This window comes from Strix uralensis, chromosome 7 (assembly GCF_047716275.1).
Source record: "Strix uralensis isolate ZFMK-TIS-50842 chromosome 7, bStrUra1, whole genome shotgun sequence".
In the NCBI taxonomy this organism is placed as follows: Eukaryota; Metazoa; Chordata; class Aves; order Strigiformes; family Strigidae; genus Strix; species Strix uralensis.
The window spans coordinates 5361063-5373124 of NC_133978.1; the positions used below are offsets into that span (position 1 = coordinate 5361063).

Here is a 12062-nt window from a genome sequence, read left to right on the forward strand (position 1 = left end):
TGCCCTGGGGTGATGACCCCAACCCAGCTCTGTGAGGAGGAGGAGGGATGGTGACGACAGCACCCCCGGGCAGCTGGCAATTTCCTCGTTACCCTCGGAGGAGGCGCAGTGAAAGCTGAGTGGTCCAAAGGCTGATTAAAGACCACCTGCTTCCAGTAACAAGAGCGGAGGATGGTAATTTAATTGCAGTACGATGGGCATCGTTGGCATGTGAAATTGCCTCAAATATTAAGTTCAGTGGCAGCAGGAGCAGCCGAGCCTGCAGGTCCATCAGCAGCCTCCAGGTAGAGAGCATCTCCAGAGCAGCCCCAGGGAAGCAGCGAAGTCCATAACGGTGTTTTAATGTCCTGGCGGCTCCATCCTTCCCTCCATAGGCAACTGGGTTTGGTTCATTTAAGGCAGATTCTTAACGTTGTTTAAACAGCATTTAAAGTCTCCTTGGGGGGGCTTTAAACTGGTCCAAAATCTGTTTGGAGGGATGTTTCGAGCAATTGCTCCTGCCTGGTTTCACCAGGCCGACTGTAGTCACTGGCAGAGACAGGTTTGGAGGGAGTATGTTGTTATGCAAACCAGCTTCCCCCCAAAAATGCTGTAGCTGCTTGCTCTGCAAACACCCACAGCATTCCTCCACTTAAACAAATGCAGCAAAAATTTAGCATCTCCCCTGACTGGTCCAGTTTGCCTGGTGGCCTCATGGCCGAGGTGACCTGGAGCACTAAGCCACTAGTGTGCTGCTCTGAGAGGGAGGAGTGGGTCTGTGCACAATGCTGGTGTGCTTCGTGCTGTGTCTGAGTCTTCCCGGGGCTTGCGGTGAAGGCAGGAGCAGCTCAGAGGATGCTTGGCTGCAAACAGCTGCGGTTCCTTAGACCTATTGTGTATTGCCCAGGATGCTGGATAACGAGATAGTCAGTGTTGTCTGCACTGTATGGCTCAGCAAAGTCACTGACAAATGACTTACCTTAACCTCAGCTGCTTCTGCAGTGAAGCTGTGTAGTCAGACCTCCGGTGCCTTACCCCTAAGGCCGTCTTCCCCACACTGATGCCTTGAGCTGGTCACATTTTGAGGTGCAGCTGGGCAGGAGCATCCCAATACCAGACTTTTGCAGCTTACTTGACCATTTTGCCTTTTTCCCAACCAGCCTCTCAACCTTCTCTTTGCTTCAGGATGAAAACGACAATCCTCCCACGTTCAGCAAGCCCTCCTATGTCATAACTGTCGTGGAGGACATTATGGCAGGTACGGGGCATGCCCCTGCTCCTTCTCCAGGCTAGCAGAAGGGCCCTGGGGGGTCTTCCAGCAAGAACAGGGTAGGTGATGGCTTTTGGGGAGCAAAAGACAGAGACCTTGACAGAGTTTCATAGCCATGAATTCTGGGGGATTGGCCCTACTGTGCATGCAGGTGAGGGGACCCCTTGGCCCAGTGACCCATTTGAGGTGGGTGCAGGAGCAGCGTGGGGGGCAAGGCAGCTGGGGACAGCTGCTCCAGGCTGCGAATGCCTCATCACCGCCCTCGGTTCTGCTTCCCTGAAGGAGCTACGGTGCTGTTTCTCAATGCCACGGATATGGACCGGTCCAGAGAGTATGGGCAGGAGTCGATCATCTACTCCCTGGAGGGCTCCTCACATTTTCGGATAAATGCTCGCTCAGGTGAGCCTCCATACACGCTCTTCCTTTCAGTTCCCTCTCCCGAATTTCCCCTGGTTTTCTTCCCAATCATTTTTCTTCTTTCACCCTCGTTCCTTCCCCTGTTATTCCCTCCTTTTCCCCAAGCAGCCTGCTTAGGAAACAGAAAATTTAAGGGATTTGCCAGATTTCAGCCACCAACACTGGTTCAGTCACCGTGAGAGCTTTGGCAGAGGCATCAGTGGAAGCTCAGCTCCTGGTGGGACTGGCAGCTGAGAAAAGGCTTTGGCTGCAAGGGCTTACACTAGCTAAGGAGCTGCTGCCTGCCTTCCCTTGCTGGCATCTTTTTCAGTTCATTATGGGCAGGAACAAGCATAAGGGATCTCAGGTGGTCATTACCCAGGCTCCTGTGGGAAGACACAATATGAAGTTTGCAGGGGCTTTCTGACAAGCTGGCCCTTCCAGGGTCCATCTGTTTGAATTAGAAGAAAGGACCCACTTGTGAAGGATCCTGTCTCTCATTTTGAGTGTATCTTTTTTCACCAGTGCCCCTATTTGCCATACAACATCTCTAATCCCTCTCATCTCCTGTGGCTACAGGAGAAATCACGACAACGTCTTTGCTGGACCGGGAAGCCAAATCTGAATACATCCTCATTGTCCGGGCAGTGGATGGAGGCGTGGGCCACCACCAGAAGACAGGCATTGCTATGGTGAGTGTGTGAAGGAGCAATTCCCATCTCCTTGAGCCACCGGTGCCCACCTGGGACTGGTGTTGGGGAGGGTTGCCCAGGCACTGATGCATCAGTTCCCCATGCTAGCAGTGTTTCAATGTAGCTGTGCAAATGGGTAAAGAGCATATGGTGGTGTCTGCCCTCTGAGCTGCCCCCACTGCTGCTCACAGCCCTTTGCTGTCTGGGCTTTGTAGACCTTGAAATCAGGCTCCCTTTCCTGGCAAGCCATTCATCCAGAAGCCACTTCAGCTTCCAGAGTTTTACATCTCCAGTTCTCCGTGCAAAGGTGGTAACAGATACCTATTTCACCTGCAGCACAGCTCCGTTTGTTCATGCCTCTTGAGAAAATGTTTAGTTGGAGAGCCTGCAGGCACACCTAGTTGTTCCTGGTGACTACTATTCACATACTGCCTGGATCAAGGGTTTCCAACTGCTTTGTGATGCCTGGGCTCCTCAGAAGTTTCTGGTGACTGTTGTACTGCAGATTGAAACCTACTGCTTTGCCTTGCCTTTTCAGATGTCAGGGAGACCCATTGTTTGCAAAGGGTGTGTAGAGGTCTTTGAAAATAACAGGAGGTCAGAAGCCAAGGATCCATCTCTCACTGCTCATGGCACCATGTCTGTTTGAACATTTCATAACATTTGGGTGCTTTTGTTCCTGGGACACTCGGCTGGGTTGCAGGAGAGATGTTCCATGCAACATCTCAAGGTCTTTTCCAACCTAGATGATTCTGTGATTCCAGGATTCTGTGCAACAGAGGGCGATGCAGAGAAATACTGTGGTTCTGCTGAGGAGATCCCTAAAATAATTGTCACTACTGCTTGAGGGCCATCAGGAGGTGTATGATCTGAGTAGCAGACTAGAAGCTCCCTATGGAGCCTCCCAGAGGCACATGACAGCCTTGGCCGGGCAACAACATGGCCTGTCAGATGCTGGGTTCCCCTTTGAGGCTCCAGATGAGATTATGTTCTCCTAATAGATTTACTGAAAGGCAAAACAAGGATTTTGCAACACAGATTGCAATTAGGAAAAAAAAATGCATCATGGTTCCTAAAAATGTAAAGAATATTAAAACTCGGTCAGAAGTGGGTGGCCGATTAAGTTTGTCTGCTGTCATTAGCAAGGATGTACACCCAGGACTCAGAACTGTTCCCTATAATCACTTCTGATCTGGGAATAAGGGTCCATTCAGGGGTTTCGGAAGGTCCCCGGGTGATGGACAAGTGCCTGGGGTGCTTGGGGGGGGTCACCAATTTTCCCCAGGGACCACAGTGGTGCCTTGGCTTGTCCCCGAAGACTGTGGTGTCCAGATTCACCTCTTCTACCACAGGGTGGCCCCAGCAGCTCAGCCTGGTCCAGAGGCAGGACCCGATTACTTGGGAACAGGGAAGACACCTGGAGAAGCCCCACCAAGACACCCTTCGTGGGGGTAGCAAGCGCCAGGGCTCCCTCCTGCACCTCTGCCCCCCTTCCCTTGAACCGCAGCTCTTCCCTCAGGCACCTTTATAGATTCACAGGCTGAAACGGGTGTTCTGGGGAGGTGAGAGACTCACAGACAATAGGATGCATCCAACAGGCTTGCTACTGTCATTTAGATGCCTTTTCTCACACTGAAAATGAAGATAGGTAACACTTCAGGGCACCAACCTCTCCCGTGCTCTCTTGTCTTTGCACCTCCCATCCCCTGTTACCATACTGTCTCCCATATCTCATTTATTGTTTTTTTTTTTTTTTTTTTGCTTTTTACCAGTCACTCAGTTTTTTCCTTCCTTTCCTGCCATGCTTCTGCTGCACCCTCTCCCCCAGCACTGTGACAGATTTGCAACTCCCCCGCAGTGAAGTAGCTGCTTGAAAACACACCTTGTGCCCCTGCGGTTGTTTTAACTGCAAGGTAATAAGTACACGTGAGGCAAACCGAGATCAGATATGACAAGGAACCTTGGCTGTGAAGATGCAGGAGGTTGTTTTTCTGTGGATTTTCCCTCCAAAGGGTGAACACGCATTGTGTACCAATACCACCTTGCTTGCTTGCTCTCTCGCAGGTGAACATCACGCTGCTGGACATCAATGACAACTATCCCACGTGGAAGGATGAGCCATACTTCATTAATCTGGTAGAAATGACCCCTCCCAACTCCGACGTCACCACGGTACGTGCAAGGGAAGGCGGCTGTTGCTCTAAAAGCCTCTTCCTTTCACCTGGCGAGGTTGTTACCCGCTTGGCTGGAGCAGGGAATCACCTCCGAACCAGTGTCACCTCCTAACTGGTGTCATCTCCAGTCAAGCATCAACTTGCAGAAGTCCATTTAAAAGGTTACTCCTGAGCCTCCTTGCTGCTGCCCATCGCGTGTGTTTCTCCTCTCTGCTGGGATTTTTTTTTTTCTCCCCAAATTGTGTGGGTTTTGGCCAAATTCTCCTTTTCTTAGCCTTGCCTGTGACCTCCTTCAAGGACCTCTCTGAAATCATTGATTTACAGCCTTTCAAGTCCCTCTGGTGAAATAAAAGAGAAGGAGAGAGGGAGGCTTGTACTCCATCATGCCAGGAGAAAAATGACGGGCACGAAACGGAAAATAAATGAGGGAAAAGTGAAGAGAATCCACAAAATCATATAAGGAGGAAAGCTGCGAAAGAAAAGGACTTGGGAGGGGGAAGAAAGGTCTGGCAGCACAGCCTGAGCTAGAGCATGGCAGTTTTCTCTCTTCTGTGCAGCATCAACCCCGCTGCTTGGCGCCTGCTTGAAGTCATCTTGCCTTTGACATCCCAATTAGTTGCTGGGAAAATAATTATTGTGTCACCGATACGATGTAAATTCAGCTGCGGGACAAGCAGCGGGGGCCGGGGAAGTTACGAGTGTAATGAAGTTGGGTTTTTTTTAATGTAAATGTCCCCTGTAATTAAAAATGTCACAGGGAGAACAATAAAGCACAAAATGTCTGTTGTGGAGGAGAACTCCGCCAGTGAATTATTTCCAGCATTTCCGATGTGGCAGCACAAGTTTCTCAGCATGCTTTTTTGTCCCGTTTATTTTATTTTTCTGAAGGGTGCTTGTTTTCTAGCTGGTTTTATTTAAAAGGAGAAAAGTCCATTTGATTGCTGTGTGCTCGTGTCTCTCTTGCCATGCCATTACCTCCCAGGCTTGCAGGCCAATTTTGGTGAGATTTAACACCGCAGTAGAGGTCTCGAGGGTACAAAATCCCTGCAAGTATCATGAAAATATACAGCTGTGTGGAGGAAGGAGAACTTCTTGCTGCTGGTGGTATGCAGAAGCCTGTCATGGGGGCTCAGCATCATTTTTAGACACTGGTGAATCTACATAGGGATGCACTGTGGGAGTTAATTCCCATCGCTCTGCTTTAATTTTTGCTGTTTCTCCGTGGCAGGTGGTGGCTGTCGACCCGGACCTCGGGGAGAATGGCACGGTGGTGTACAGCATCCGACCCCCCAACAAGTTCTACACCCTCAACAGCACCACGGGCAAGATCCGCACCAGTGGCGTCCTGCTGGACCGTGAGAACCCCAATGCCCAGGAGGCCCAGCTCATGCGGAGGATCGTGGTGTCGGTCACCGACTGTAAGCCCCGCTCTGGTCCCTCTCCTCTTTGCCACGGTGGTTTGTCTTGCTCTGCTGTAGCTAGAAATCGCTGGGGCTCAGGTTGCACAAGCATCGTCCTCCCCACCCTCCGCTTTCCCTCTCTGATGGTTTTCACTTGTTGAGTTGAACTTTACTCAGCCTGATTTTTCCTTTATGAGGAAGTTTCTTTTTTTTTCCTGTTTTGAGCATAAGTTGCAAAGATGTTTTTCAGGTTGCAAAATGAGAGTAGGTTAAAACCTGCTGCTAAAACAAACCAGAAACCTTCAAAATGCAAGTGCAGTCATTTCTGTAGCAGTCCTGACAATGAGCCTGGGAGGCAGTTAACTCCCCCTCTTCTCAGTCTGGCTCCACCAGTATCTAGGAAAGTCAACAGAGCAGGTGGGGGGTAAAGAGCTGATCAAGTGGTGAAATGTACTTTTCTCTGGAAAGAGAATCTTAGAGAAATATTTTTAGGAAAAAAGATAGAGCTATGAAGACAATTTTCTATTATCCAGCCTGTTTCCAAGAGCCAGGGGTCACGTATAACCTTACCTCTGCCCTTTTCTATTTTTGTGTCACCTCTGCACTGTGCTAAAGCCATCATTCCATCCATCCTGCCAGAGAGACAGGAATAACCACAGACTGGTGTTGCTCTTGTTTTTCAGCTGCATGCACTGGTAGCCATTGGTCTGCCTCACATGCCTGCTGCCAGGGAGAGATTTCCCCTGCCAGGAGGCTGTGCCATTAGTCCGATGGGCTGCAGTGTAAGGGGTAACACGGACAGCTCAATGCCTCAAGGGGCCAGGTCCATCCTGCCCTACTGTCTGCATAGGGAGGGAGGGCTCCTTTTTAGGGGAGAGGGGTGGAAACAGCTCGAGGCATTAACCTTGAGACCCCATTCCTGGCCTCTGCAGGCGGGAGGCCACCCCTGCGAGCTACCAGCAGCGCCACGGTTTTTGTCAACCTGCTGGACCTGAACGACAATGACCCCACTTTCCAAAATCTGCCCTTCGTCGCCGAGATCGCTGAGGGCCTTCCGGCAGGCACCTCTGTCTTCCAGGTGAGCGTGCTCCATTAGCCTCCATGCCCCGTGCTGGGAGCTGCTGCTGCCACTGTCGCTGCCACCACTTCTGCAAAGCAGGCTAGAAATACATCCCCTGCATCCTCTCCATCCAATGCAACTGAGGGGATGCAGAAGGGGCTGTGGCACCCCACCCTGTGTGCTTGCTTCTGGCAGGGGGGATGCTCCAAGGCCCCTTTGTTTCAGCTCAGCATCCCTGGGGGCAAAAAAACACTCAGGGTTTATGTACTGTGTTTTTCATCATCAGGAGATGATGGGGCTCCCCCATGCTCATCCCTTCCCTCTGCTCTCCCCACCAGGTAGTGGCCATCGACCTGGACGAGGGTCCGAATGGGCAGGTGACGTACCGCATGCAGGTGGGGATGCCCCGCATGGATTTCCTCATCAACAGCACCAGCGGGCTTGTCACCTCCACCACCGTGCTGGACAGGGAGAGGATTGCCGAGTACTACCTGCGAGTGGTGGCCAGCGACGCTGGTGTGCCCTCCAAGAGCTCCACCAGCACCCTGACTGTCAAAGGTGGGTGTGCCGAAACCCCTTCCAACTCCTTCCTAGCTGCAGAGCTCCCTCCGGTCCCAAAAAGATGGGTGACAAGGACACGTCACCCGGGGAGAGATGTGGTTTATATAGGAGACACACCGAGACCCTTATTATGTGGTCTGTCTTTAATTTGATGCATTTCTATTTACTGGCTTCACACAAGCCTAGTGCTGAGGATAAGCATCATCTGGGAAAAAAATTACCCTGGATTCCCCTCAGGCCTAGGTTTGGAAAAAGAAGTTTCTGGTCCTGTAACCCCAGAGCCCTCTGCCATATACCAGGAAATACTGAGCTTATATTTAAGCCCCAGATTTTCCTCTGAATGGGGGTAGAAACAAGTCTGTGATTAAAGTTAGTGTTTGCACCAGTTATGTAGGGTTTCTTTGCATATGGGGTGTGATCTGTAGGTATCAGAGGAAACCAAATACAGTCTGCAGCCATGAGGATCAGTCCTTACAGCTGGTCTGCAGGCACCCCCACCACACGGAGGGCAGGGAGCAGCAGACAGAGCATTCACTGGGGTGCTGAGAGCAGTAGGCAGGGGGTTTTGGGAGCCCGGTGGACATCAGCCTGGCATCTGCAGGAGGGGCAGCCCTGGGGGGACACTCAGCTCTGCTCCCTCTTTCAGTTCTGGACGTGAACGACGAGAACCCCACCTTCTTCCCAGCCATCTACAACGTTTCACTGCCTGAAGACGTGGCCCGGGATTTCAAAGTGGTCCGGCTCAACTGCACAGATGCCGACATTGGGCTGAATGCTGAGCTCAGCTACTTCATCACCGGTATGAACCCCTTGCAAAGTGCTGCAAAGGGGACCTTCAGTTGTGGAAAGGACCGGGCTGCCCCAGGCCTTGGCCAGGGTGTTCTGCACATCAGCGCTGCCTTTTTCAGCCCCTCCAAACCTTATGCGGTATCGCCCTCTGCTGAACAGCCCCCGCTCGGCTCCCCGCCTTGCTGACCGCTCCCCTGCTACTCCTTGTCCTGCTCGGGGTGAACCCTCGTCCCTGAGCATCCTGAGCATCCACCGTCCTCTCACACCACAGGGATGCAGCCAGAAAAAGCATGAGGATGGGCTTAACACCGCTGGGGAGCAAGGGCTGGGGCAGCATTCACGTAATGTGCATTTACGGTTGGAAGCCTTTCTGGAGTTTTAGGGTGTCTCACAGCTCGGCGTGCAGGTGGTTTTGGGTGGGCAGGGAGCAGGCGGGCAGCGATGCAGCCTGGGCAATGCCTGGCTCACACCGCAGCTGCAGCACCTGCAGCGGGAGGCCGGGGAAGCCCCTGGCCACGCTTTGACTTGCAAACTGCACGTGTGGCATTTAGCCCTCAGGAAGAGGGCAAAAACGGAAGCGTCACCAGAGATTTTTTTTTCACAACAGCAGCCTCATGTTTCATCTCACAGCCCCTCCGGCCAGCCCCACAAGAGAAAAGGTGTGTGTTGTCCCACAGGTACCACAGGCCACATGCAAAGTGACCCCAGATTTCTTCTGAAGCATTCAGGAAACAATCTGGCATTTATATGATTCAGGTTTTCCTATAACCATCACCCCTTGCCTGCGCTGTGAAGCAGACACAGCATTTGATGTGGTGGCGAGAAGGCTCTCTGACCGCTTTTGCTGCAGAAAAGCTTTGCCTATGATGAGATACAAGCTTGCCCTACACTTGCCTTGCTCAAAACCCTGTAAAATGCAGCCCTTCAGGAAGGCAAGCTGAACGCTTGAGATTTCCATGGCCGGGCTGACTCCGTGCCCAGGCTGCAGCATCCCCCGCAGCGTGGGCTCAGCTCCCTGCATCCAGACAGGGGGTAACCTGGTCCTTGTCCTTTGCTGCAGGTGGGAACCAGGATGGCAAATTCAGCGTCGGCTTCAGGGATGGGGTGGTCAGGACAGTCGTGAGTCTGGACAGGGAGACCGTGGCATCGTACACACTGATCCTGGAGGCCATCGGTAAGGAATTCCCACCATTCCTATGGGACCACAGTCAGGCAGGGTGACCGTGCATGTGCTGAGCTGCCTTGGCAATGCAGCAGAGAGACAGCAACTTTTGGGGTGCTCTATAAACCAGAGCCTGTGTTTGGTGTTAGCAGTTCACAACCCATGTGTTTTAATAAGGCCCGGTTCTACCCACAGTAAATTCACCCCTCAGGCTCACCCAGCCCCGGAGCTTTCCCCCAGGGAAGGCAAGGCCTGCCCTGTTCCCCGAGAGGCTCCGTGCTGGCTGGGTCAGACCTCCACCCAGAAATTCCAGCACCACAGCACCGTTCCCCTAATGCCATGCCAGCCCTTGGCTCAGGGGCTGCCAATTAATCCAGAGCCACCTGGCACGGGCAGAGCGCCCGCGTGCCAAACGCATCTTGGCCGTCATCCCCAGAGCTTTATAATGATGTGCCTGTTTGCAGAAGACTTGGATGTCCCTTTTGAAAGGAGAAATAAGTGGCCTGGTCAGAAATCTCAGGGCATGGCATTGCAGGTGCCGCACGGTCTGCAGCAGGGATGCTGCACCGGCCGGGCACACAGAACTGGATCCCAGGTGGTAAAGGGACCATTCTGACTCTCCAATGGGTATCAGGCTGCCTGTGTTTCCCCAGTCACCAGATCCCAGCTGGGTGGGTTCAGTGCTCTCTGAGCATGTTGGAAAGAACTAACTCAACCTATGCTCCCCATTGCCTCATCCTTCATGGCAAAACCAACAGCAGTGCTGCCATGTCCTTATCTACTGAACACCAACCAGTCCTGGTGCTGTTCGGCTGTGAGCTGAGCCAGGTCTACAGAAAACTCATCAGACCCCTGCCCGTCTTCATCTCCCAAATCCCTGACCTCCAGCAGTCCCTTCCAGCATACAACACCCTATGTGTCTATGGAGTTGCAAACCCTCTTTAATGACCAGTAGCATTTCCAGCCTTGCTAGGCAGTGGCTCCGTGGCAGACCTTGGGGGTGGTTTGGCTTTTCCTTTTTCTTTCAGGATAGGCATGAAAAAAAACCCTTGTAGTTCAGCGTGAGATTGGGAAGCTGCAGAAAAGATGGAGGATTTTATTTTAGAAATTTTAGTCCCGTTATTTTCAGCAGCTGAAGGCTGAGCATCACCTGTGCAAGGAGGGGATGGAGGTGACCAAACCTCCCCTTGCCTTTCTCTCCCATACAGACAACGGCCCCACAGGGAACCGGCGCACCGGGACTGCGACCGTGTACGTGACTGTCCTGGATGTCAATGACAACCGACCCATCTTCCTTCAGAGCAGCTATGAAGTCAGTGTCCCTGAGGACATCCCGGCCGCCAGCAGTATAGTGCAGGCATGTGGCTCTCTTCCACTGGGACCTTTGGGTGGGTGAGCGAGGTCGCCTGCTCTCCTTGCCCTGGCACCATGTCTGTGAACTGCAGGAAGCCCAGGGCAGATTTTCTCTTCCCATCGGTGGTCTGGTCCCCCGGATCAGGGCAAGATGTGCTCTTGCTTGTGTGCTCCTCTGCTCCTTTGTTAACCCAGGCTGTGAGCACCAGGGAGAAGACAGAAAAGCACAGTAGAAAAATAAGAAATTCATCCCATTTCTGCAGGGGGGGAGAGGAGCAAACCCAAGTACTGTGTTGGCGAGGCCCCTTTGCCTGTCTGCATCCCCGCTTTCTCCCTCCTCCCAACAGAGAAGGGGCCAAGAGCAGAGATCTCAAGGGGGAGGGAGAAGAGTGCATGCAAAGAGATGCTCTGAGAGGCGGGGAAAATGGAGGAAAAAAAGCATTTGGACTCTGCTTTCATTTTTATTCCTCTTTGAGGGAGCGGTGGGCAGAGCTGAATGGCTCAGTGAGTGCTGAATGAATGCGGGCATTCACTCAGCCTCTGAGGGCTTCCAGCATCCCTTCAAACCCAGGGCTCTTCTGGAGCGGGCACCAAAGGCTCTTTGCAGAGGGCCCTGGGAAGGCTCCTCCTGCCTTGAATACCTCTCCCGTCACAGGGAAAGGGGTAGCTTTGTCCCTGGCTCTCGCGGGCAGGGTGAGTCACCGGGAGAGAAGAAAAGAGCCTTTTGCCTCTTGCAACAAAGGTTTGCTGGGAGCCGTGCATCATGCTCGGGGTGGCCAGTCCCCAGGCACAAGCCCCGTGGCTCCTTGTCACCTGTTGTGCCACAGCACGGTGTACGTGATGCCCGTGGCACCATGCCTGTCTCTGGGGTCAGGCATCTGCCTGCAATCCCTGCACCCCGGGTGGAGGTGTGCAGGGGAACTGTGCAGCTGGAGAGGAGCCCTGCTGAGGGACTCCTAAAACTGAGCCATTTTTGCAAATCAAATGCAGGAAAGCCAAGTCTGACACCAAAGTCCCCTTTTCTTAGAGCACGCTTCCCAAAAGAGGGGTGTGCCCTTGAAAGTCTGTGGCAAAGGAGAGGTGTTATTTGGGGGAAGTTAGTTTTCCACAGAAAAAAAATCAGGGTGAAACGGAAATGGGCAATCACCTGGGTTTAGTTTAATTTACACTTTTAGTGTGAACCATTTGTACTGAAGGTCTCCCTCTTCAAATACATCCCCACATTC

At 52.5% G+C, this 12062-nt stretch overlaps 1 protein-coding gene across 1 annotated transcript in view; it reads left to right on the forward strand.

The window, feature by feature from the left end:
- Nucleotides 1-12062, forward strand: part of CDH23 (cadherin related 23) — a 215113-nt gene that overhangs the window by 151975 nt on the left and 51076 nt on the right. The window contains exons 18-27 of the mRNA XM_074874229.1: nt 1165-1237; nt 1532-1648; nt 2225-2337; nt 4402-4509; nt 5740-5929; nt 6844-6989; nt 7310-7529; nt 8179-8331; nt 9382-9495; nt 10692-10840. Of these exons, the coding sequence (XP_074730330.1) occupies nt 1165-1237; nt 1532-1648; nt 2225-2337; nt 4402-4509; nt 5740-5929; nt 6844-6989; nt 7310-7529; nt 8179-8331; nt 9382-9495; nt 10692-10840 (1383 nt within the window). The remainder of the gene's footprint in view (nt 1-1164; nt 1238-1531; nt 1649-2224; nt 2338-4401; nt 4510-5739; nt 5930-6843; nt 6990-7309; nt 7530-8178; nt 8332-9381; nt 9496-10691; nt 10841-12062) is intronic.